Genomic DNA, 25,613 nt, shown 5'->3' on the forward strand with positions numbered 1-25,613 from the left:
TATTGAGAGGCCTTGCATCCTGGACCTATAAATGGTTATGATTGAATGAGGTATATGAACAGATTTGTAAAAGGTGAACCGCAGGTGCACGCAGATTATCGCGACAGTACAAGCAGTTGGTGCGCTTGAATCCATCGTTGGTGATATCATGGATTACAATCCAGATTCCACCTGTCAATCCCGACTGTCACCTGCGGCCCGTCAGTGTTTATTTGCCATGGATTTTAAACCACCGGCGCAGGGCCCAGGTGTCTTAAAGGGAAGGGGTCAGAAATGGGTCTTTTTTCCCATGTCTAGTGCAGTAGTTTGAAATGGCTGAGAGGGACTAGACGCCTGGAGAAAGAGCCTGGGAAGCCGTCTCTGTGATTTTCTAGTGTGTGGGAGAGCTGGCTGTGAAAAGGGCCCAAGATCACTGCATTCCCTGCTGCTTTGCCTGCGTTGCCACAAGCAGTAGGTTTAGTCTGTAAACTCAGGGCAGCTTAAGTGTTGCAAAATCTGAGACTTTAATACTTCTCTTGTATTACTTTTAAACAATTTATTCCCAGTGTCCTCTGCCCGAAGGAATCAACAATATTGCTTCCATTGGAGTATGAGATTTCTAAAGTGGTTTTAATGTCATTGTGTGCACGAATTCACTGCACAGCCCTTTTTTTTTTAGCTGCCCTCTGCTTTCAGAGGTTTTCCCGAATTTTTCCTTCAGTACAGAGAGAGTTGATGGCACACTTCTGTGCAAAGACTCTCAGCCCCCGTGAGTCAGTTTCATTCTCGCAGAGTCGCACCGGGACGATGGTGGGGGAGCGAGCTTCCCATGCCCCACACATTTCCCAAAATGCCTTTGTCTTTCAGCCGGTGGCCTCATTACCACAGAAGCGCCCCCCCCCCCCCTCCCCCACTGGGGACTGTAAGCTGTTACATCCCTCAGCTCCTTTTCGCCATTGTCTTGGCGATCGGGTTATATCTCCCAAACAAACAAGCAGTTGGGCTCTCGCAAGAGTCCGCCCCCACAGGTCTAAATCAGCCCGGCTCTCCCCCTGCCTGCACACACTCTGCTCTCCCTGCTCCAGGGCTCCCTCCCTTTCTGAAAACACTCTGGCTGCCGTGGCGATGGGCGAGCGGGCTGGCTGCAGGGAGGCTCGTGAGTGGCAGCTTTGTTCAGGGGTCTCTCGGACGGGTTCCCCCGGCTGTGTCTGCTCGCCGCACAGGGCTGGCTCGCTTGCAGGGATCATGTAGAGCCTGCAGCTGTCCCGGTGTTTCCTCATGGTGGTTATGAGTCCGGTAAGAAGGATTTATTCTCCGTTTGTCATCTCTCCTCACCTTTAGTTAACTTTAATTAAAGCTAGCCATTGAACCATTGAAAACTTCTTTTTTTTTACTTCCTTTTCTAACAGATATATCATATTGATGAGTTAGTAACCACTTGTAATACAAACGAAGAGATGGTCTTGGTGGTTGTTTTATTAGGCGGTATTCTAGTAGTAGATAAGCATGTTTGTATGACTAATAAGTAATGATTTATTATCTGGAAGAAACGTCTAGTCTTTAATTTTCACTTGGTTGTTTGGTGACTAAACTTTTGCAAGTCATGTTTTTTTTTATTTCACTTAAAGCGTTTTGTCTTAAAAACGGAGAACTGCATTTTTCAACTGCAATGCTGTTGCCTACAAACTGTTTTTTTTTTAAATAAGGGAACTTTAGTGTTTGGTATTTAAGTCGGATGAAAATAGTTAATGCTTTTAAGGTGTTTTTGTGTTTGGGGGTGGGGGGAAAAAAACAGCTAAGCTCATTGTCAACTTCGGATTAAAATGCACTATCAGCCAGTTCTTTGTGTGGGAGAGTTACGGGTCTTATTGATTCTCATTGTCTGTAGCACAGTGCTTAAAACCCGGGCCGGAACGGGTGTGTGAGCGCTTCGGCTTCGCGACATGTCTCCGGGTGTGACTTTGACTTGTCGTGCTGAGCTGGGAGAAGTTCTCGCCCGCTCATCTGTGGGTGCTAAGGGGCTACACTTCCTGTTTCCTAGTGCTCCTCCAGGTTGGCACGGCAACTGTTGACGCTGGTATGGGATAACAATGCAGATGGCAGCGAGACGGTTCACGTCTTGGGCAGCTTGCTGGTTTAACACCCCTCCCACCCCACCCCTGGGCAGCTTCACAGAATGAATGTGCTTGGTCTTTAGTGAAAGTAGAGTGTAGGCAGTTTTTTATCCTTTCTCAAATGGAATTGTTGGTCACCCAAAACCTAGTGATTCAGCAAATGCGGTTGCTATACTTATTGTCATTTAGTAAATTTAGAACACTCTGAAAAGGTTTAGGACTTTACAATTGTCTAGCTCTACCCATAGGAGACGTGAACTAATGTGTACTATTTTAAATGTGAAAAAGTAGTATTGTGTAGTACTAGCCCTTTACAAGACCGAAATTAAGCCTTTTATTAATATTTTTATTTATTGGACACTAAACATAATCCAGCATATTTGTTTTATCCAATACTACAAGAACTGAAGCCTTTTTTTTGATAACTTTTTTCATTTTCGTCTGACTTTTCCGTTGGAATTTTCTCAAAGGTTGAACTTTTTTCTTTTTTTTTTTGGGTCGTTCCAGCCCTCTTCCACTTCACTCGGTCACACGGGAGCTTATTGTGGAGCTCATAATGTTCCTTGTGTTCCGCAGTGACTACAAAGGGTCTGAGCCCCCATTGTGACAGAAAACGTGTGAAAAAGATTTGCTAAATGCTGCCTTTGTGTGCTTTGTTACAGGCGGTGCAATCCGCAGAAGAAACGATCCCCTGCGACACATGCAAGGCCCGGGGAGGGGGACACTCCATGCAGGAGGGGTCAGAGCTGGGGTCCCCAGAGGAAGATAGCCCCCCCAGTATTCCCAGCAACAAAAACTGCCTTCACTCCCATAGTAATGGGAGCAGCCATATTGTGGCTCCACATGGATACCCCAGAGGAATAGCCGATATACCTCTAATCATGGAAGAAGGCCTAAAATCCACAAGGCTGAGTCACTTGGACGGTGGTTTAGCCAATGGCGTCCACAGTCAGGACTCGGAGATGGAGAACGAAAAGCGGAACCCGTCCAAGATCTTGCGCCTCTTTTCCACTCCGCGGAAAAGGAGCAGTTCCAGCTCCGAGAGGCCTCGGTCCGTGACGGCCGTGGGAAACCCCCCCACGTGGAACGCCCTCTCCTCTCTGAGGAAGATGGGCTCTTTCAAAAAGCTCAGGTCGTCCGTCTTCCAGGGCATCCAGGTCAAGGAGGACCTCGGCGTCGGGGGCCAGGAAGGACCCGGGGGCGCATCGGGCGAGGCGCTGTCGAACGGGGCGTGCGCGCGCGCGCAGAGCGCTTCGGCCCCCGCCGCTGTTCCCGTGGAGCAGGGCGCGGGTTCGGACCGCGGCTTGGCTTCGGACGGCTCGGAAGCCGAGGACCAGGATGACTCCTTTCTGAGGAACACGCACCGATCGCGGAGCATCCGCAGGGCGTATGGGGCTGGCCGCATCCCCCTGCTTGACGTCAGGCGGGGAAAAGCCCCGGACGAGAGCCCCGGCCCCCACGGCGAGCCGCCCGAGCCGGCACCGGACGGCCGCAAGGTGGTGTACAGACGGAGCAAAAGCACCGACGGCCTCAACTTCCTCAAGAAGAACTCTTTCAAGCGGAAGTCCACATCCAACCTGATGGAGCTCAAGGCCGCCGGTGACAACCACAGGACAGAGAGGGCGGTCAGCGCGTCCTCCGTGGACGTGCTCGACGGCCCGCCTGGCAGCTCGGAGCGGGCGTCCAGGCGCTGGAAGAGCCCGATCGGGGCCAAAGACTTGGACCGCGTGCTGAGGCTGGTGAGCAGCAAGACGGACCAGGCGGTGCGGAGGAAGGAGAGCCTCTCGGAGGGCACGCCGAAGAGTGGCGCCAGATCTCAGAGCCAGCTGCACGATGACTACTCCCGACGGGTCTCCAGCTGCACGGAGCTGGACCGGCGTCGCTGCCTGTCTTTCACCAGGAGCCCCGTAAACTCCCCAGCCAAACCGGACACGGCGGGGCGTCGCACCCCAGAACCTGCCGAAAGCATGGACACGCGGCAGCCCTCTTCCGCCAGCGAGCCCTCCCCTTGCGTGAGCCCTGACTTCACAAGCCCCCTCAGCCCCCTCAGCCTCAGCAGCACTAACAATGAGGTCTTCTATCCCGACTACAGCTGCGAGCCACAAAGCCCCGCTCAGTTTCCCTGCGGCACAGAGCACCAGCCCCTTGCACGGCCGAGACCCGCGGCTGAGCCTCAGAGCCCCGGCGCTGGGAGGATGAAGCGCGGCAGGACTTTGCACTGTTCCAGCCGGCACAGCACGCTCTCGCTCAGCTCCGTGGACAGCGACGCGCGGACGGACGGGCCGGCTCCCAAGCCTGGGAAAAGCCCTGTGTCGTTCCAGGATCCGGTGCGGACGGTGTACTACGACGACACGAACGAGGACAGCGGGATCAGCAGCCAGTCGCAGCTGAGCCTCAACACCCCGCCTGCAGGAGAGGACAAGAAAGGGGAGGTAAGACGCGCGCCCCATTGAGATTTCACAGAACCGCATGGTACCGCTGGAAGGGTTAATCATGTAGGCAGCCGAGTGGATATGGAAAATGAAAGGTCTGCTGTCCCCTGGGTACCTCCTGCTGCATGCTAAGCCCCACAGCTTGTTACAAACATAGTCCCCAGGTTGGCTTTCACAGACAGTGGAGCATCTGGAAACTTTCTGCCTTGTGCTTTTAATATGAATAATCCTAAAATAACCAGGAGAGACGCTTGATGGTAAGTGGTGTGTATTCACACACTGAGGTTGGACTGTGCTGTTTTTTTTAATAACCTCACAAATTACTTTTGGACATCTCCCAGGTGTGTGATTCTGTTGCCCTCTAGTGATGCCTTTCATTTCAGCACCTGCAAAATGAAACGTTATCGCCTGGTGAGGGCTTTTAGGCATCCATAGCTAGAGCTGGTCATCCTGGCCCACAGCACTCGGCACCTCTCCCAAGGTGTCTCTGAGCTGCTGCTTCCGCATGGAGAACAATGGCCGTCTCGCCTGTGTGCAGCCGTCTCATGGAAAGGCCTTGTCCTTGGCTGCAGTGTGTGAGCGGTTGTGCAATTAAAATGGAGAGACAACCAGGGCTATTAATGCCACCAGGTGTCCTTCATTCACAAGGGTGGAGTTGCAGAATTTGTGATTACTTTTTATCTTTACGATTTGTGCGATTGTGGTTCCTCATTCAGCAAAGGAAGGCTGGTCTCCAGCTCCTCAGGTGCTCAGTTATCAGTATACTGAATGTACAGTACCTTTCCCACTGTTCAAATAACACTGGGATAAAGTGCAGGCCCGGCCGGGACAGAGTGAACAGCTCAGTCTAGCGCTTCGGTTTCATGGGAATTGTATTAATTCTAATTTGTTAAAAATATTTTTTGAAATGGCCATGCGACACTGTCTGATGTTTCAGTGTATGTGTGGAAAACCTTTATCCGTGACTGACCGAGAGGTTGGCCTGTCTGTTCCTGGATTTTTTTTTATATTAGTTGGTTTTCAGCGGTGCTGGATTTTGACTACAGTGTGGTTTTCCTCTTCCTGTCTAAAGAAGTTATTCTGTGGTGTGCATGGCGTTCGAGGGGGTTTGACAAATCTTTTAACGTTTTGAGCGGTCCTGCCTTTCAAATGTGTGTCCTGGGATTTTGGGATGGCCTCGCTTTAAGGATCGGAGATGGAAGAAATTGATTTCTCCTGGCGGTGGAAGAGGCTCTGGGGCGTGGGATTGTGATAGCAGAGTGGGAAATGTTGGACATGCAAGGACAGGCGTTGTCATACCTGCTTGAGTTGCGGAACGGAGGTGGGGCGGCCGCTCACCTGACCCTGTCCGCATTCGACCAAGGTGGGCGCCGAGGACAGATGGAGAAGCTCGTTGGCTGGCGACGGGATGCCGAGGGGCGGGGGCGCGGGCCGGGACAGGACGCGGCCTCGGCCCCTGTCGGATTACGGCCAGCTGGCGGACCGGGCGCTGTCCATCCCCGAGGACGGCGTGGCGGAAGAGTGCGGCGCCGGGGAGGCCCGGCCCAGCTCCGCGCAGCAGCTGTGGCGCCGGAAGCGTCGGCCCATCTCCGTCATTGGGGGGGTCGACCTCTTCGCTCACCCCAGCCCGGAGGAGATGCAGGAGCTGCTCACTCAAGTAAGGCCTCCCAGAACGCCCCGCGCCTCTTCGCCCATCGGCCGTCCAGTTCTTCCTGCAGACTTCCTTCTGCTGTCGTCTTGCTTTTACTAACGCGGCTGTTACTGTTGGTGCTGTCCGGGAGGATTCTCACACCGTTCTGCAGAATCTCTCCATCTGTCCAGCAGTTCAGTGAAGCACAGACCTCTCTGCTAACCCTCTAACAGGAGCCCTTATCGAATTTTTTTTTCATCCTGCTTCAAAATCTGCCCCAACTTTAACTCCATTCTATCAGTTACTCCAGGAAGTTCTGCAGTGGGGAAGGGGGGGGGGGGTCTTGTTTGGACACCTGAGATATCTCTAGTTCGATACATCCCTTAAAAACATTTACATTTTCCTCCAGGAAAGGGGGGAGGTGCTCACTGTGGAATAGAAGGCTTTAAAACCCACCCAGAAAGTGTGTGAACTCGGGCATTCGTGATGTGCATCCAACTTTACCCCCTGCTAATAATTAACCTGCTTTTGTCCTTTTGTATGAACTGTACTCTTCTGACTTCTGTGACTGTCTTCTGAGCTACAGCGGACCTCTTTTTAGCCCGATGACATTGACTAACATGGCTTGAATAACTAACTCATTACCGCTATTAACTTTTTTACTGCAACTGGGTCTGAAATCTGCTACTGGAACATTTAAAACCGAAGTCCATTTAGTTTATTCCTCCTTGGAGCCCAGTCTTTACGGCTGTGCAAATCGAGTTGGGAGAAAAAAGCCCGATGCACGGTTGTCTTGATAACAATCCCCCTTTTTTTGTCAAAATCTGCAGTTTTGGTTTTGTGATTCTTCTTCGGCTTGCCATGTAGAATTTCTGATATTAAGCAATTCATCTAAGAATTAAAATGCCACAGCCCACATTGCTGTTCAGCATGGTCCTCACTGAGCGCAGTGGACAGTTAACTGCAGCTGACTGAACTATGGCGGTTTCGTAACGGCTGCTGCTTTCTTCGCACTTCAAAACCATCGCATTCAAGACCGCCAAAGGGGCGCGTGTGCTTGTGGTTTATCGGTGCGCGTCTTCTGCGTGGGGTAGACGGGCTCCTGCAAGCAACTTTCCACTGAGGGAGAAGACAAATACACAGTGGAAACTCCTCGCATGAAAAAGCCCGCTCAAAAGATTATTTTCACCAAGTGGTCACAAATAATCATTTACCCTGTATTTTTCTAAGGCGATTTTGTGATTAAACTTTGTTTCTTTGATGTCTTTTGAATGACAAGTAGAAAAAAAAATCCTGTGCCAGCATTTATTTGTCCCTGGTACAGGCCGAATCTGTCAGCTGACAGCAACTGGCATTTGGCTGACAGCCAAATGTATTAACAGCCGTTTCTGTTATTTACCATTTAGAGAACAGAGCATTACCGTTGTGAAAAGAGATACTAACTATTTTACTAACTTGTTGCTCGTGTTGGTTATTTTCTTACAACAACTTTCTTGTATAACCTATCTAAGCTGTTCTGCATGCATTTGGTCTGATCTGGGGGTGTTCAAATTGATTAAAAGAGTCTTCAGACAAGCAGTTTTAATACAGAAAAGGAGCCTGATCATAGATCAGGAGACACCTTAAAAAAAACGAGCCCAGCTCCTGGTAAAAGTTTCTTAATGCTGCCTAAAACGGCACAATCTACTCGACCTCTCAGACCCTTGATCTTAAATTAAAAATCCCACGCTGGAGCCATTAAGGAGAACTTGTTTGCAAAATTAAAGCTGTGCATGTTTTATTTGAGCCAGTCATCTTGGCGTTTGAACCATTAATGCCTTTCTCCATTTATTTTTTGCGTGATGGATTCTGGGACTTTTTTGTGGGGATGGTGTTCCTCTTTTTGTTTGTTCATCCACTTTTTTTTTTGGCCTCCATCGCAGCCCCTCCCGAGACCCCCCATCCCGTCGCACCAGGTGCCTCCTTACAGGGCGGTGTCGGCCCGGATGCGCCCGTTCGCCTTCTCCCAGAGCACCCCCATCGGGCTGGACCGGGTCGGCCGCAGGAGACCGATGAGAGTGGCCAGCAGTAAGCTCGCTTTATTTCCTTTTGTTTTTGCTCGCGGTGATCCTCGGGCGCTTGGGGTTTTATTTTAGCCGGAGCCAGGTGCTGGGGGAATTCGTGCTTGCCACCTTCGTCCGGTTTATAAATAACAGCTCTCGATTCTGTAGAAACGGAGGGTCACAGAAGCTGTGGTCTGCGCGCACACTGGCTCGTTGTACAGTTAGAGAGAGCAGAGCCTGATCGCTGCTGCTTTCAGTTCCCCTCCCTAGTGGAACCCCAGGGTGTCTGTGAATCTAGCCTCCAATTGACTGCAGGCTGCTAGTGTGAGTCAACAGACAGCAGTCTGACATGCACTTACACCGAGGCACTCAAGAGTGAGGGACTGCAGCTGGGGCCGTGCACAGTGCTCGCAGTGAATACCCTCCTGCGCAGGGAGCAGGCCATGCTCGCTCGGGGCTGGTCTTTCTGACAAAAGCATCGATCCTCTCTGGAGTGCGCCGGCCTCGTACCGCGGTGTCGGCCATGGTGGCACGAAGGGAGGTGACCCGTTTTTGGAGTCTAGAAAGTCTGCTGACTGGTGAGTGTTGGGTCTGCAGGCTGCAGTGCGGTGAAGTTTGCAGGATCTGAGCTGTGCTGTGCTGGGTGTGATGTGCTGAGCTGGGTGTGAAACTGAATAGCTTGAATATCTGTACAGAGAAACATCAGCTGCCTCTCCTCTTCCTTAATGACGTGCATTTTTCTGTTTGTTTGTGCAAACAAGATTTTACTCTACAGTAAAATGATTGATGGCAGTTTATGGATCTGAATAAAGGATTCGGATTTAGTTTTAGCAAAACAAGTGAGCAGACTTGTCTCCTAAGGGGCAAGCAGAAGGATGATTCATGCTGTTATTGTTCTATTGCTTGCATTGCTAGATTTGATTCCTCAGGGCTCCATACTTAAGCTTTACTAGTCTCCATTACAGAAATGTGCTGAATAAGGTTCGTATGACATCTGGCTTTTCTTGTTAGAATTTTGTACTTGCTAATTATGAGATATACCGGTACCATGAAAGAATACAAGAAAATCTATTAAATTATACCGTGCAGCTATATATAATGCATAATATGTATTTATACAGAGAGCCTGTTTAAAATGTGTGGTGTAGAATTACTTATTTGTACATGTAAAGGTACCGTAGGTTCTGTAAGCGTAGTGTCATTGATATACTGTATACGAGAGTTTTAACTCTCTGGGCTGTCCAGTCTGTATTTTCCTTATTTTCTAGAATTTATTCAACTAAAGCCAAAAGCACTGAGTAAAACAGCTTTGTCAGGGTTGTCTGGTTTGCTGCATTGCTCAGAGTTTGACTGCTTCAGCTGACTTAAGACCCAGGCAGTCTGCTTCATCTTCTCTTTTGTGACTTCTAGCATTTCTGCATCGAGGAGAGGTCTAAAAATAACCCTCACCAGTGCATTTTCGAAAGATAACATTTTTCTGGGGTGAGACAATGATGCAGTCAAAAATAGAAACAAAGCTTTCTACTTCAGCATTGATAAAGTAATGAACTCTGTAATTGTTTTTTCTTTTACAGCATGATTGATAGCCACACCATCCGTTGTGTGTGTGTGAAATGTAGCTTGTAAACTAATACTGAAACATAGTTTGTCTACATTTACTTTTGTGTTTTGTCTGCCACGAAGTCAATTATACCTTTTCTGGGTTACTAGCGAGCGATACTTGATTATGTTCAGCTGAAACTATTGGCCTGCTGGTCTGTCTGTCTTTTGGAGTGTTTTGAATATACCGTCTACATTAAGATCAGAGTGGACTGGCATTAAGAAACTTTTTGTTGTGCAAAAGTTTTTGCTGTGAGCTCAATGGTCACAACTGGCTAATCAAGGAGCCCAGAGTGCTTTTATGTGTCTTTGTTTTGAAATACTGATACGTTTAGTTGTTATTAATATCTATGCTAATATCCATCTTTGCTGCCTGTGCTCATCTTAACTGATGTCATATTACTATGTATAGTAACAGCAAGCACAACATGCTGATATTGTTTAATAGTATCATTCATCAGATCAGTGAGTATAAAGATCTTCACACCAGTGATGCAACTGCACCCAAGTCACGCCTGTCCAACACTGCAGCTTCAGAGGCTCTGTCTGACATTTGTGCTTTGGGAAACTCTGACAGGCCCATTGTTAATTATACTTTTGCAAAGTTAATTTCATAGAAACCCCATTTCCACGACCCTTAAATGTCATGGGCTCAAATGACAGAATCCTGTAATTACTTTCCTTCTGCAGCCTCATTGTCATGAGTCACCGATGCGTCAGACAGGAACGCTGTAGAAAATCCAGAAAGATGACAACAAACAGCTGAACTATGAGTTGAATTAGCCGAATTGGAGGCCAGTGGAGCTCAGGGGTCTGATGGGGGAGAGTTGTCATCTTCACTGTTAGTCTCCGTGACAACAGACAATACAGAGGTTGTAGTTAGTCTGCTAAAGGTGAAATGTCAACCCTTTATTTAAAAATGTGAATGAAAATGGTATTAGTGTTTTGATGGATATTGTATTTTCATTTTGATAAATTCTCCATATTTTGGAATGTAAAAAAATTCAGAGAAAATTAAGAACACTGTCTTCAGTGTCTGAAAAACATGGCTGCCTAATGGAATAAAAAAAAACAATCTGGAAGAAAAATGGTCATTTTTTTCTAAACCAAGATGCGTTCAGGCGAATAATGAAACTGGCAAATAATTGCTTCCATAGTGAAACTGTGTGCGGCGACTTCGTTTTCTCTAGGATGACTGTCATAACCTTTGCGTTGGAAGGTTTCACTTCACAAATTTCCAAAATGTCTCTTGAACGTCTTCCATATTCTGTTAGAGGGGTGCCTATGTGGGGTCTCATTGCTGCGAACGTGTGCTGTATTTTCAGCAGACGGGGGTGCCCCGTCCTCCACGCTGGTGGACGACAATGGGAGCGAAGAAGACTACAGCTTCGAGGAGCTGGCCGAGGGCAGCCCTCGGTACCTGCAGCCTGGCGGGGAGCAGCTCGCAGTCAACGAGGTAACCCGCCGGCCAGGTACAGCGCAGGTACACAGCAGCGCCCTGGACGGAGACAGAGAAATTTAGAAAGTGTGGGGAACAGATTAAATAATTTCTTACACTTGCGTAGTGCTTTTCTGGACACTCCACTCAGAGCTCTTTACAGGTATTGGAGAATCCCACTGCTACCACCAATGTGCAGCCATAGTGCGTCAGTCTGCTCCCCACACACCAGCTCTCAGTGGGGAGGAGAGCAGAGTGATGAAGCCAGTTCAGAGATGGGGATGAAGAGGGCATGATCTGTAAAGGCCAGGGGGAAATTTGGCCAGGGCACGTTTTTGTTGTGCGAGATAGAGGGGTCGGATTTCTGCCGCGGTCTCTGTTGCCATTCAGTGAGCGGGGGGTCTGCGGTGTGTCTTCTGTTGCAGCTGATAGGCGAGGGCACGCCGGTCCACGCGGAGGCGCTGTGGGACCACGTCACCATGGACGACCAGGAGCTGGTGTTCAAAGCGGGAGACGTTATCCGCGTGCTTGATGCTTCCAACAAAGACTGGTGGTGGGGAAGGATCAACGACAAAGAAGCCTGGTTTCCTTCCAGCTTTGTCAGAGTAAGTGTCCTGCGCCGTTTTAACAGGACATGATACAGTGCAGCAGGCACGGTGACGCGGTGATCAGCATCACTGGGGCCCTGGGTTCAAGTCCAGACCTGGGGTGCTGTCTGTGTGGAGTCTGTATGTTCTCCCCGCGTTGATGTGGGTTTCCTCCAGGTACTCTGGTCTCCTCCTATAGTCTGAAAACATACTGGTAGCTTAATTGGCTTCTGGGAAAATGAGCCCAGGTGTGAGTGTGTGTCTGTCTGCCCTACAGCAGGCTGGCATCCCGTCCGGCGTGTATCCTGCTTTTCAGGATAGGCTCCTGCTCCCTCACGGCCCTGAATCGGATAAAGAGGTTACAGGATGGATTACATAATAAATTGCATGACGAGTGTACAAAATAACCAAAATGCACAAAACATTGATCTTATGGCCTGTCTGGCTGCTTGGAAGCTTATCAGTATTCACACTTGTTTGTGAATGTTGTGATGTTTGTTCTGTAGTTTGCAGTATTTCTTGATTGATATAGCTACACGCATCAGTTCCTCAGGTGCTATTTGACTCCTTGTGGGGTTCATAAGGGTTTATCAGGGGCAGTTATCGGGACTTATTTTGAGACGGCACCTGCCCTCGTTGCTCCTGCTCCACATTTTGAATTCAAAGAAATTTGGGGAAGTCTCTTAAGTCTCTAATTTGGGGAAGAATCTAAGTTGCAGAGTCACACAGTGACTGAAGAGGGTATGGGCGCTGACCAGTTTTGCAAAAAATGTAGTCTGTGCAGTTAGAAATGGAGGTTTGTCTTGTAACCTGGTTTTGGAGAAATGCTTTTTCGCCAAATGGCCCTGTTAACCCTCTGAAGGCTCTGAGCGATAAGTGGCTCCGGCTCTTTAACTCTCTGTGCTGAGCCGGAGCCCTCATGCCTGCCGTGTGCCGGTAAACGGTACCAAAGCATTCACTCCAACTCCAACAGACTACAGAACAGCTTCTACCTCCAGGCAGTAAGACTGCTAAATAGCCAACCTGCAGCTCCTTCAGCAAATCACCTGTAATGGCTACATGGACACACAGTTTTCACTGTATTCAGCATAACCGCACTACTTGTATATACTGCACACACCATGGACACATAGCAGCTCTACTCATATTGAGCTTTATTCAATTTCTGTTACATCTATTATTATGTAACCTTATTTTCATAACCTCAATTTTGTGATTCCTGTGATTTTTGTGAGCTCGCAGAAAAGACATTTCATTGCCAGCAAATACTGCTGCAGGCCGTATTGTTGTGCATTTGATAAATAAACTTTGATTTGATTGGATTTCTGTAGCTCAGGGTCAACCAGGAGGAGTCGCTGGGCGAAAGCGCAGAGAGCACCCAGGACGAAGAGGACCCCCCGCCCAGGGAGCCCCGGCACAAGACCTCGGAGCACAAGGACCAGATGAGGACCAACGTGGTCAAGGAGATCATGAACACCGAGCGCGTCTACATCAAGCACCTGAAGGACATCTGCGAGGTCAGCAGGCCAGCTCCTTCTGGAGCTTTTTGTCAGCACGTGGAGATGAGAAAGCTTTAAAGACTGGGAAGACTCTAAAAACGTTGGGAATGTGTGGAGTAGCGTACACGGCTAGCAAGCGCTTTAGTGATGAATCAAAGGGATAGCGATGGTTCTAGTTTGTGTCCCGTTCCTAAGTGAGATGCGAAGGGTGCTCAAGTTTAAAAGACGGCATCTGTACTCGCTTCAGTTTTGAGACAACCTCCCACTCTGATTTTTTTTTTAAACAGGGCTACATCAGGCAGTGTCGGAAGCACACAGGAATGTTCAACGAGAGCCAGTTGAAGACTATTTTTAGCAATATTGAGGACATCTACAGATTCCAGAGGAAGTTCTTAAAGGACTTGGAGAAGCAGTACAACAAAGAAGAGCCTCACCTGAGTGAAATAGGCTCCTGCTTCCTGCTGCATGTGAGTGAGGAGAGGGCTGAGCTCCAGAGCTCAGAAGCCAGTCAGCCGAGGAACTGGAGCATGCATGGTTTATCCGAACAGAAAAAAAAAGAGTTTTACTGCTGTGTAGACATTTACGTCTGTGCAGAATGCAGGAAAAGGAAAGGTGTTGTAGTCTTTTGTTGTAACATTTTTGAAAAATAATAAATTTGTCTATGACATTGTTCACGAACAAGCAATTAAATTGTGATGTTATAGTGATTAATGAAAATGAAGTGCTTGGGGTTCCAGCATTAACACAAATTCAAATGCACTGCACAGTCTCGGTCGTTTGTCTTCACAGAACCTGCTAGACCCCAGTGCTAGTACAGCAGGAGGAAAGGAAATAATTAGGTGGTGGAATCTCAATGTCTTCCCTAATGCTTGTGGAAATGCAGGCCCTAGGGAGCAGAGAGCAAAAGCTTTTCATAGGCAGCATCGAATCATTAAGCTTGTAGCTAAAAAGAAACTGAAAGTGATTTTTTTTCTGGGTTTTGGCTGATGATGGGGTTTATTCATTCTTTTTTTCAGCAGAGTGTCTTTAATCTTTTTTTTTTTCCATTGCAGCAAGAAGGCTTCTCAATCTATTCAGAGTACTGTAATAATCACCCCAGTGCCTGCACTGAGCTCTCTCACCTAATGAAGCACGGCAAATACCGCCATTTCTTTGAGGCCTGCCGTCTCCTGCAGCAGATGATTGATATTGCTATCGATGGTTTCCTGCTCACTCCCGTGCAGAAGATCTGCAAATACCCCCTGCAGCTAGCAGAGCTGCTGAAGTACACGACGCGCGAGCACAGGTGAGAGGCCAGCATGCTCCAGACCCCTGCCGATTCGCAGTGATACAACGCAGAATGGAGACAGACGGATTTTATTTCTCTTTGTAAAAAGCCACGAAAGTCTGACTAAAATTCTGTCCCCCTCCCAGTGACTACAAGAACATCTCCGCTGCCTACGAGGCGATGAAAAATGTCGCTTGCCTCATCAATGAAAGGAAGAGGAGGCTAGAGAGCATAGACAAGATCGCGCACTGGCAGGTCTCTATCGTCAACTGGGAGGTGGGTATCCGTTCGGAAGCCTTGGTCTACGTCCCCAAAATATGCAAGACATTTACATCTGCTGCAAGCCATTTACAAAACACATTTTCACATAAGGTGTAAGTAATATTGCAGTGCATTTCATCTGAGAATGACGTGAATAAGGGAAAGCATTAACTCCGGCCCTAGTGGAAAGTTAATTGTGTTGTGACATCTCTTGTTTATGACGTCCTGAGACCTGAGTTAAGTGATGTACTGCACAGTGTCCTAGTGATGTCCTAAGACCCGCGAGTAATGTCCTGTGCTGTACGTGGCTGTTAGTAGCAGAAAGGAGAAACCGCAAGCTCTTTTTCTGTGCTCTTCAAGGGGCCGGACGTTTTAGGCCGCAGCTCTGAACTGATCCACTGTGGAGACCTGACCAGGATCTCCAGGCAGGGGAAGACGCAGCAGAGAACCTTCTTCCTGTTCGACCACCAGCTCATATTCTGCCGGAAGGACATCCTGCGCAGGGACATGCTCTACTACAAGGGGCGCATGGACCTGGACGACATGGAAGTCCTGGACGCGGAAGACGGCAAGGACAGGGACCTCAACGTGACCGTGAGGAACGCCTTCAAGCTCCGCGGCCGGTCCACGGGCGAGGTGTGTGCCTTCTCCGCCAAGAAGCCGGAGGACAAGCGCAGGTGGCTGCAGGCCTTCGAGGACGAGAGGAAGAGGGTGAAGGAGGACAAGGAAATGGGTGAGTTATGAGTTGAGCCAACTGGAGCACGTGGGTGTCTCCTGGGCAGTTCTGAACCAGTTTTACAGAGCCGCTCCGCTCTGCGGGGAGGGTCACTGGGCTGTCATCCGCCCTCCATTGATGATAAGTACACTTTCAGAGCAAAGAAGCGGACAGGAAAGATTGCTGATGACCCCTCCCACGCAGATGACCACCTGTTTCATAAACTTCCCTCTGGAAGAAGCTACAGGTCTATTAAAAACTAGAACCACCTGGTTCTTGAACAGCTTCTTTCCCAGAGCTGTCTTTTAGCTTAACTTGAATTCCTAGTTATGTATATGTGTGCTGTCTTAATGATGTCTATTGTCTTGCTTGTATATGTATAATGTAGACTGCTTTTTCAGCACCAATCACACCAGAGTAAATTCCTAGTACATAAAGTGTACTTGGCGAATAAAGGTGATCCTGATTAAAACTGTCAGCAAATACACGCTTTAATGAACTTTATTTGAATGTACGTACAACTACAATTCTTCATATGCATCAACGGTAAATTCATTTTTCGTCTATTGAAACTTGTGAAATTAAAATGGATGAAAACAAGATTCCTTCGGTACCTGTTGGAAAGGGAAGTTTGGTGTTTTGGATCCATGCACTGTTGCATAGCTAAAATAAAAGGTCTTAATTTTTTTAAACCCAGCACTGTGAATGATGTAGTGAGTAAATTTTGCCTGCACAGTCCAATTACGCTGTTCTGAGCAGCAGAGCTGATGGTCTGACGGTTGACTTGTTTTACTTTGAGGCAGTGGTTTGCAATCCTGCTGCTGGAGACCTGCACCCCTGCTGGTATCTGTTCCACATGAACGCTCAATTCATCGAACCTTTAATAGGCATAAAAACAAAACTCTTTAATTGTTTTCCGTTCCTAAACAGTGTAGGAGGTTGCATTTGAACTTTTCTCTTTCTCGAGTAACTTAAAATCTCTGACCTCAGCTTGGCATTCTCCTTTTTAATGGCAGGAATGGAAATAACCGAAAACCAGAGGAAACAAGCCATTCTGAATGCTCGAAAGTCAAGACAAGGAAAGCTGAAAAGTAAGGAAAACATGCAACTATTTGTGGAAGCAGACAGTTTAGAAAAAGTGGTGTTGTAAAGCCGTGTGACTAAATGTTAAGGAATGTGATAAAGGGGGAGGGAGGTTGTGGTCATGTGCCTGAAAGAAGCTCTCAATCATCAGTGCTAACAAATAGCAAACATTGCCTTTGGTCAAGCTATGCATCTAGAAAAAAAAGACTTGAGATGCCACACCTCCCTCTTGTGGCTATTTTTAGCACATGTAGCATAAGATGTTTGTTGCAAAATAACTGTTGTAGCACAAAGCAAGTATTTGTACACATGCAGAATATGCGCAGCCTGGTTTTATAACATGCGTGCTTCATAAAAGGAATTATGTTAACAGAAATACCAGTACGGCTGGAATAGTTCAAGTTCACCAAATTTAATTTCCTCCCCCCCCCCACGCTGGGTGACTTAGGTCTACCAAGACAAGGGCTACTAGGTTCTGTAATGGCACCTACCCAGAGGCTGTGAGATGCAACTCAATTTTGTCAACTTTGCACAGCTCAATGTTATTCTGTCTCTCACTGTTTTTTTTATTTTATTACTGGTGTGTGTTGAGGATGGTGTGGAAAGATCTGTTGGGCGGATATGCATTCTGTTATTGGCTTTGTTGTGTATCTGTATTGTATGTCTTTAATTGTATGAGCTCACCAGACCACATTCCATGCAACGAGTTGTCAAGGCAGTGAAGTATTGAACTTGAGCTTAGTTAAGTCAGAAGCACTGCACTTACAGGGGAAAGGCATTAGTCTCCAGACTCCCAGGTTTGGAGGAGACACCTGTCCGTTCTGGAAAGGGAACCCCCTGTAGCTCCTGGCGCTGGTGCTGACAGCTGGGGTTAGTGCTTCCTCTCCAGTGAGACTGAGATCGCTCTGGGTGGGGCAGCCTGGGCAGGGAGGTGCCCCGACGTGCTGAGTGACCGGTGGTGTCCAGCAGTGACTCCAGCCGGGGAAGCCTTATGGTCTGTGAGGAGACTAGATGTCCTGCTTGATAAACCAGTTTCTCCCGGGGGGTACCTCTGGGTGAGTATTAGGAGCCCTCTGAAGAAGGGCCTCTAAGGAGTCCAGCTGTTGCGAAGCGTGCACCAGAAGAGACAGGGTACACCAGAGCTCTGCAGCAGTGTGGGCTGTCCAGAGCTCCCCTGGGCACGGCTGATCTCTCCGGGCAGCAGCCCTGTAAATGACCTTCACAGGACTCCCTCACTGTTGGCCAGGACTGTAGGCAGGTGTGATGCGCTTTCCCTTGTACTGCCTCGCATGTTGTCGCACCGTTGTTAAGGTTAAGGGCTCTGCGGATTGACAGGAGTCTGCGTGTCTTCTTCCTTTAAGGCATGGCCTACAACGGGTGCCCCGCACCCCCTCCACACCAGTCCCTGCACCCACTCCATCAGCGGCACCTCGCCTTGCCCGCCAGCATTCCGCAGCAGAAGGTCTTCTCCCTGGCGGAGCCCAAGCCGAAGCCTTCGCCGTTCTGGCACAGTTTCACACGGCTCACCCCGTTCAAGAAGTGAGTGGGCCCCCTGGTGGCGGCTGGCGGACCTGCAGCCGGCCTGGCGGACCGAGCGCGGCCCCCACAGGTGACCCTTGCCCGCCCCTCTCACCCGGAGGCACAGAGCCAGGAAAGCAGAGGGAGGTCACGTGGAGCACGGACGGACAGGAAGTATTTTGATTTTGCTGGTCGAGAAGGAACCAACAAAAAAAAACCCTGCAGAAGTGCGCCTTTTGTTCCGACCGTACAGTATATACCGCTGGAATTTGTATATCGAAATAAGAATATGCACAAGTTGAATTAAGCAACGTGTAGAAATATATTTTCTCCGACGTTACATCTCCTTTAAGGCTGGATCCTTTTTAAATGTTAGTAGGCATTTCAAACTGTGAGTTTAGAGGGTGTGCACAATATCTATCAAACATAGTTTGGTTCCTGATGCATTTTACTGGAGACTGGTAGTCTTTATTTAAGTCAGAAATATAATCTTGGAGCACATTTTTAGGCATAAGAATAAATTCTAGAGCTGTCCCGAGTATGCGAGTGTATTTTATTTCTTGAATAGTTTTTCTCATTCACAAATTTATTTGATTGAATAACGGCGAGTGACGGTATCTTTTTCAGGTGTCTCTGGTCTTTGCACAGGATTATTTGAACAAATCCTTGCCAGACCAGAGATGGTCTGAGCTTGGATTAACGATGTGACGATGGCATGCAGTCTCTTTCCGAGTGCTGTACCCAAACGCAGTCTGGTCAAATTGTGTTTGGCTGTCTGTGGCCATTATTCCAGTTTCAACCAGTGTGTTACTACTGTCTTCAGAATCCCTACACTCTCCCGTTTGGTGTTGCTTTTCTCCTCAGGAGCTCTGTGCCTTAATGCAGTTAAACATTGTTTAACCCAACTGCAGGCAACCTCAGCATAGCTGCTTCAATATAACATTTTAGTTGCATATTAATACCTGTGGATCACTGGTACTCGGTCAGAAACTATCTTTTATAGCACCTTTAAATGCAATCATCTTAAGTGAAATTATGCATTTCTTAGAAAAAAAATGCATAGTTTGTATATGTTGGGGACAAAAAAACAGACTATCTCTTCAGGTATAACAAAGGAACGATACATTTTGAGAGGGGTTAGCTTGGCATTCAGCTGAAAACTGTCAAAAGTTCTCATGAGGATATTAGCTTTCGGAACTGGATTTGGGAAGCATTTGGAGTTAAGAGTACAATGACTTCCCTGAGGAGGGGTAGATGTCTCTAGCTCAACATAAGCACACCTACTGTAGCCTAAGAGATGGCTGAGGATAGCACCCTCATTATCTCTATAAACTCTTTTACCAGCATGTGTCCTTATGTATTTAAATCCAAAAAATAAAAGCTTTTGTTTCTGGTGTTGAATGCCTACATGAAGCTGAATGCCAGTTGATGGGCTTTGTTTGTTGCAATGTGTTGGATTTGTTACTGACAGCTCTGCAGAGCAATATCTATAACAAAAAGTCAGGTGCCTCTTATTTTATGAGTTTTTACCTCCATGACTTCTGTGTATAACAGTTACATTCCAGAGTCGTGCTAAGCATTCACTCTCGTTTCACATTCGTGCGTTCTGTTATGCCTAAAAACGTCTGTATGGAAAGTGTTAAGACACAACTAAGGAAACCTGTTTCCTAATTTCTGTGTGGTTAAATTCGGTAATCCCTGTACCAGGATGTTCATTTTCAATGTACCACAAGAATGGTCTTTTTTTATTGTATGAAAAATTAACCGTCCAGATGTTTTTTTTTTATTACGTCCTTATTAAATTAATTCACAAACAAAATCGTGGAGTAAGGTGGTTTTTTTGTATTGTAGAAATTGGCAACAAGTACATCTCCAGGCTTGCTCTTTCTAATATTTAAGTAACTTTATGTCCATAGTGATTGTTTTGTAGTGTTGTTTTTCAGGTGTTATTTCTTATGAATCTCACAGACCACCTGAGAAATTAAGCTGGTTCAGCCCACAAGCTCTGATGAAGAAGCCTTTTTTTTTGGTGAAACAGTCTTTCTGGGCTTTTGTACTCATTAAATGTAAAATGTGCCTCTTAGAACAAAGTTCCTTATGTTAAACGTATTCAATTATCCAGTCCATTTTCTAACTTTTTTTCTGATTCAGGGTCACGGGGGGGGTTAGCCAGAGACGCACATTCTCACACCAAGGGCCAGTTTTCCCAGAAGTCAATGAACCTACCAGCATGTCTTTGGACTGGGAGGAAACGGGAGCACCCACTGGAAACCCATGCAGACCCAGTCAGAACTCCACACAGAGCACGTGGAATTGAACCCAGGGCCCCAGAGCTGTGAGGCACCACTGTGCTGCCCTTCATATTTTCGATTAACAAAAAAAAGCAAACAAGTACACGTATACAGTGATTTTAAATAGCTTTTCAGCAGAACCTGCTTAATTTCACCAACATGATGCCATGGGATCTAAGGGTGCAAAGCCTGCAATGACTGGCTGCAGTGTTTCCTTTTGCACATATATCTACAATTACAGAAGCAGCTGCCAGAAAGTCAGGTAATTCATTGATTTACCACTGCACTAGCCTGTTAAATATTGGACTTGGTTTCACTGCGAAAGGTGAGAAATAATCTGGCCTAGTTGTCCAACAGTATCAGGACTTCGGTGCAGTTATTATAGAACATAATGCAGCTCTATCAGGTGACAGAAGTTGTTTATTTCTAATGCACTGAACGTTTTCTTAATCTTTAGACGACGCTCTGTTAATGCTTTCTGTGAATCTAGTCTGTGTAGAAAATATAACACCTGTTTGCAGTCCAGTTTATAACACTTGGTTATGTCCAGAGCTGCACATCTCCAGTGATGATGATGAGTTTGTTGATCTGCTCATTTGTTTAGACTTTTGTTTAACTCGTTTCTTCGATCAGTCCTTAGTATAGTACAGTGTCAAACTATATTCAAATGTAAAAATACCCGACTTCAGGATATTTTTTCCCCCAACACCTTCAGCACACAGACTCTCCTTGACTTGCTGGCTGTTACTTCTATTTAAAAGCTCTTATTAGTCGATACGGGTGGGAATAACACTATCAGAAACTCCTTTTTTTTCCCCTTCTGCAGAGGTTCAGTTAGTTACAGTACATGTCAGGTAACACACCTAAATGAGGCCAGGTCTGAAACTTGGGAAATAGTTCCAGGGTTCATTCCAGTTACAAACCCCTTTAAAAACTGAAAGCAAATTGTGAAATATACCACAAATCGAAAAGTGAAATCAATCAGCCCGTGAGGACGAACTTGACTGCAGGGAAAAAACCAGAAGACACGGCACTCCTCCAGGACCAGGGCTGGGAACTGCTCATCGAGACCGTCTTGTATTGAGTAGATGGGAAGGGTGAGGTCTCAGGTTCTGCAGTGTGGTGGACTCTGGCCTCCTCTAACTAACAGAACTGTTGCAATATGGCCTGGTTTGACCATTGCTTACACATAACACACAGACTGTTTCTTAATGGGTTTTACAGGACATTCATAACAAATGACTAACTCACAGCTGCAACCAGACTGTATAAAATGCTATGGCAAGAGGTCTCCTTCCATTTTAAAACCTGTGTAGGTTCTCATTGTCTTGGATTTCTCCACAGCCTGGTTGAGGAGTACCTGCACAATGGTTAGTATTATTTTTTTTAGAAAATTACTTATGATTATATTATATGCACTGTGTCGTTTATAAAAGAATAGTTGTGTTTTTACAGCACAGCAGATTTGTAGAACAGTGTAAACATTTCTGTGAAGCTCAGCACCTTGACTTAGAAGACGGCCAGGCGACTCCATTTTTATATATCAAAAAGGTTTTGAGTAGTAGTGGTTGAAACCAGGTTATTCCTTGTCTTTTTTTTTTTACAAAGAACACCTTTCTTGAAACAAACTGAGGCTATTAAGCCATTTTGAACCATCTGTTTTACAAAGAATCAATTCCCATTGTAATATAACCTCTTCATAAATCATTAAGGCTTTATTTTACTACAAAGTGATGATGGACAGAGCTGTTCTTTTCTAGTCGACTGGGTCTTGACCTCGCTGCATGAGTAAGGACCGCTGTGTACCTTTCCTCCCCCAGACCGCGGCGCCAATCCCGACGCGCAAACTGAGCGCCGCCCTTCTCCTGCTCGCGGTTCTGGTCGCTGCTGGTGACGTCACGGGGAGAGACGGCTGTCCGTCCGGGCACCCCGGTATTCCCGGAAACCCCGGGCATAACGGGGCGCCCGGAAGAGATGGGCGTGATGGCAGCAAAGGAGACAAGGGGGATCCAGGTATTATGTCTGCCTGGTCAACAGACGCACACAGGGAAATCAAACCAAAACTCAAAGTTTTTTTTTTTTAACATAAAACAAATGATGCGAACGAACTTATCTTCAGTCTCCTGGAGGAGGAGGCTGGGTTATGAATGTATTCTCTTTGATCCAGAGCAGTTTGCCGAGGCTGCCACTGTCCACTGCCCAGAGAACAAAGCACTGTTCCACTGCAGCACCAGTTAGGATGAGGCTTACAAACTTGAAAACATTGCTGTGGAACGCTCAATAATGACAATGAAAAAGCTTGAGCATTTTGGCAATGAAGCCAAGTCAGTAAAGGTGGCATGTTGGAAAGGAGGTACTAGGGGAATGTTCTGTTCCCGAACCTAGGATATTATTTTCATAATGAGCATCCTGACACTGCCAGTACTCTGAGATGTCTTGTTCTGGAGAGAGTGAATAACGGAGATTTACACCTGTTCCAGTGAGGAGGAACTTTGTGAATGATTTTGATTACTTTTTGATTGAGGGGGCTTTGTGAATGGCACCTGTACGCTTGTTGAAATGTCCAACGTTTCTAAATAAACAATAAAACAAAGTCAGTACATTTAGAACACCAGAGTTGTTTTTGTTCTTTTCCGTGGGTTCTCACAGTAGTATGGCGGGGTGGAGGAATACATTTACTTTTAGCTGTTCATTTTCAAGTGTTAAATGATGAAGAAAGGTTGGAATGATTTGATGGTGAAAAGGTGTTTCTCTACGGGACAGGTGAGCTGGGCACCTGCGGCCCCTCAGGACAGGACGGCCCGAAGGGAGACAAGGGGGAGCCAGGTAAGGGGTGTCACGTCTCCTGGGAGCACCTGGAAGGCTCTGTACTTAGTGGCTCATGTGGAATCGCCTGTACACCTCTTCCCTTTGGCTGTGACGCACGAGTGTCCAGCTGGAGTCTAGTGCTCGTGCTCTAATGCCTGAATGAGGGCAAAGCGTGTTTCAATGTTCATATCGCTGCTCCGAAGCAGGGGTCTCCACCCCTGGTGTTCTCTAGGTCAGCTAGTCATTTTTACAGATCACCCTAAATCAGCTCTTTATACAGACCGGGAACACAGGCTGTCAACTGAGCAAATGATCTGTTCAATTAAGGGAACAGTGAGCTGAAATGGCCTCTAAACTGCTAACTGTAATGAATTACCAGCTTAATTGATCACTGTGAAATTGTTCCAGGTCTTTTTTTTTTTAATTACTGATTTAACGGTTATCTAATTGCACTTTAACAGGGCTCCCCAGGGCCAGAGACTCCTGCTGTTAAGCAAAGAGCAGACCAGTCAGCGTAAAATAACATACAGTACAATTACAACGGGATTGAGTAATAAGACATAGGTAATATGTAATAAGACGTGTATAATGAAATAAGATGTAGGCAATATGTAATAACATGTAATAAGACATGGGTAATGTGTAATAAGACATTTGTGAGTCCTGAGCCAGTTGCCAGGTGATTGTTTTTCACTGAAGAGCCAAGCCAATGTGTTTGTGGAGCCAGGTGTGACCCTCCTGCTGTGCTGTTTAATTCTCAGGCGCTCCCGCGGCCGCAGGAGTGAAGGGCCGGCGAGGGGAACCGGGAGAGAGGGGCTTTCCGGGGAAGCTGGGCCCCCAGGGGGTCCAGGGCCCTGCCGGGGACAAGGGGCAGAAAGGAGAGCTGGGGCTGCTGGGCCCACAGGGGGTGAAGGGCGACGTGGGGCCCCAGGGCCCCGAGGGGCAGCAGGGGCTGACGGGGCCTCAGGGGGAAACCGGCTTCCGCGGCCCCCTGGGCCACACGGGGCAACCCGGCCCCAAGGGGGAGGAGGGCCCGGCGGGCCCGAAGGGCAGCGTGGGGTACCCCGGCCAGAAGGGGGAGAAGGGGGACGCGGGGGAGAAGGGGGACACCGGCGCCACGCCGGAGCTCCAGAAGAGCGCCTTCTCCGTGGGCCTGACGGAGGCCACCAAGCTGCCCCCGGCCCACGCGCCCATCCGCTTCGACAAGATCCTCTACAACCAGCAGGGCGACTACGACCCCGTCACGGGCCGGTTCACCTGCAGGGTGGCGGGCGCCTACTTCTTCACCTACCACATCACCGTGTACTCCCGCAACGTGAAGGTGGCGCTGGTGCAGAACGGCGCGCGGGTCCTCCACACCGCGGACAAGTACCAGAGCAGCGAGGACCAGGCGGCGGGGGGCGCGGTGCTCGCCCTGGACGCGGGAGACAGGGTGTGGCTGCAGGTGGTGGGGGGCGAGTACTTCAACGGGCTCTTCGCCGACGAGGACGACGACACCACCTTCAGCGGCTTTCTGCTGTTCGCCAACTGAGGGACGGCGTGGCGTGGCGTGACTCCTCCTGTTGTGTTGTGTGTTGTGTTGTGTTGTGTTGTGTTGGTTCTTTAAATGTCATTCCGACTGATGAGATAACGCCGACCGCCGAGAGGAAAGAAGAAGAGACCCGAGCCGAAGACTGTACTAATGAATCCAGTCGTTTCTGCTTCAGCGCTCCTGTCCAGCCCGGATAAACAGCACCGCCGCGCTTCGTAGTTTTACCGGGGGGAAAACACAAAAAAACTTTTACGATAAAGAGTTTTGTCAGAAAACTAGCATGACTTGGTTTATTGAAACTGACTAAATGTATGTCCCGAACAGTTTGCATGTAAATGGCGGTTCACTGCAGAGAACGAGATTCGAATACAAGCGTTTGTCTTTGCTGCAGTTCGCTGTTTTGACCACTAAAAAAAACAACTAGACCTTAAACTTTGTTTTATCAAGCTTAATGACGGCAAAGGCCAACACAAGTGCACTCACAACGCGAGGCTGACCGATATTATATCTATATATGTTTCAAATGGCTTATTTTCTAAAACACTTTGTTGTGTTTTTACCTTTCTCCCCATCAGCCAAAACACCTCTCGCCCTGTTGCATGTGTTCGTTAATAAATGAAGAAGAAAAAAAACAGATCCCCACTGTTGTATTGGACTAATGGAAAATAAAAGACGAATGACTTAATCGCAGAGGATTTGGAGAGACCGCTCGTTTAAGAATTTTGATGTGAATTTGGGCGACGTGGTAGTGTGGTTTAGATGAGCCTCCTAAGTTCTCACGCTCCCGTGGTATTAATACTCGTACTACTAAAAATAAAG

At 47.6% G+C, this 25,613-nt stretch overlaps 2 protein-coding genes across 4 annotated transcripts in view; both read left to right on the forward strand.

Annotated features, from left to right (window-relative positions):
* The window catches only part of spata13 (spermatogenesis associated 13), a 39,637-nt gene extending 19,654 nt beyond the window's left edge, over positions 1-19,983 (forward strand). For 2 of the 3 annotated variants that reach the window (XM_088921845.1, XM_088921846.1), the window contains 12 exons: positions 2,756-4,525; positions 5,889-6,182; positions 8,078-8,222; positions 11,122-11,252; positions 11,660-11,839; positions 13,153-13,338; positions 13,608-13,787; positions 14,373-14,605; positions 14,734-14,863; positions 15,209-15,581; positions 16,580-16,654; positions 18,008-19,983. In XM_088921845.1, coding sequence (XP_088777971.1) covers positions 2,756-4,525; positions 5,889-6,182; positions 8,078-8,222; positions 11,122-11,252; positions 11,660-11,839; positions 13,153-13,338; positions 13,608-13,787; positions 14,373-14,605; positions 14,734-14,863; positions 15,209-15,581; positions 16,580-16,654; positions 18,008-18,189 — 3,879 coding nt within the window. In that variant the 3' untranslated portion in view covers positions 18,190-19,983. The remainder of the gene's footprint in view (positions 1-2,755; positions 4,526-5,888; positions 6,183-8,077; positions 8,223-11,121; positions 11,253-11,659; positions 11,840-13,152; positions 13,339-13,607; positions 13,788-14,372; positions 14,606-14,733; positions 14,864-15,208; positions 15,582-16,579; positions 16,655-18,007) is intronic. The other variant, XM_088921847.1, reaches the window with a different exon arrangement.
* Positions 19,984-21,790: 1,807 nt separating this feature from the next.
* c1qtnf9 (C1q and TNF related 9) lies at positions 21,791-24,794 on the forward strand. The gene is made up of 4 exons (XM_088921877.1): positions 21,791-21,825; positions 22,276-22,468; positions 23,219-23,281; positions 24,025-24,794. Exons 1-4 carry the CDS (start codon positions 21,823-21,825, stop codon positions 24,792-24,794), a joined length of 1,029 nt encoding a protein of 342 aa, XP_088778003.1. The 5' UTR covers positions 21,791-21,822.
* The last annotated feature ends 819 nt before the right edge of the window (positions 24,795-25,613 follow it).

The sequence above is a fragment of the Atractosteus spatula genome, chromosome 7 (assembly GCF_055471065.1).
Source record: "Atractosteus spatula isolate fAtrSpa1 chromosome 7, fAtrSpa1.hap1, whole genome shotgun sequence".
NCBI classification, from domain to species: Eukaryota; Metazoa; Chordata; class Actinopteri; order Semionotiformes; family Lepisosteidae; genus Atractosteus; species Atractosteus spatula.

What these genes read in the sequence shown, in the direction of transcription:
- c1qtnf9 (XM_088921877.1), top strand. An exon ending in AGGAGACAAGGGGGATCCAG is followed by an intron (nt 22,469 to 23,218) that starts GTATTATGTCTG and finishes TCTACGGGACAG; the next exon opens with GTGAGCTGGGCACCTGCGGC. An exon ending in GGGAGACAAGGGGGAGCCAG is followed by an intron (nt 23,282 to 24,024) that starts GTAAGGGGTGTC and finishes TTTAATTCTCAG; the next exon opens with GCGCTCCCGCGGCCGCAGGA.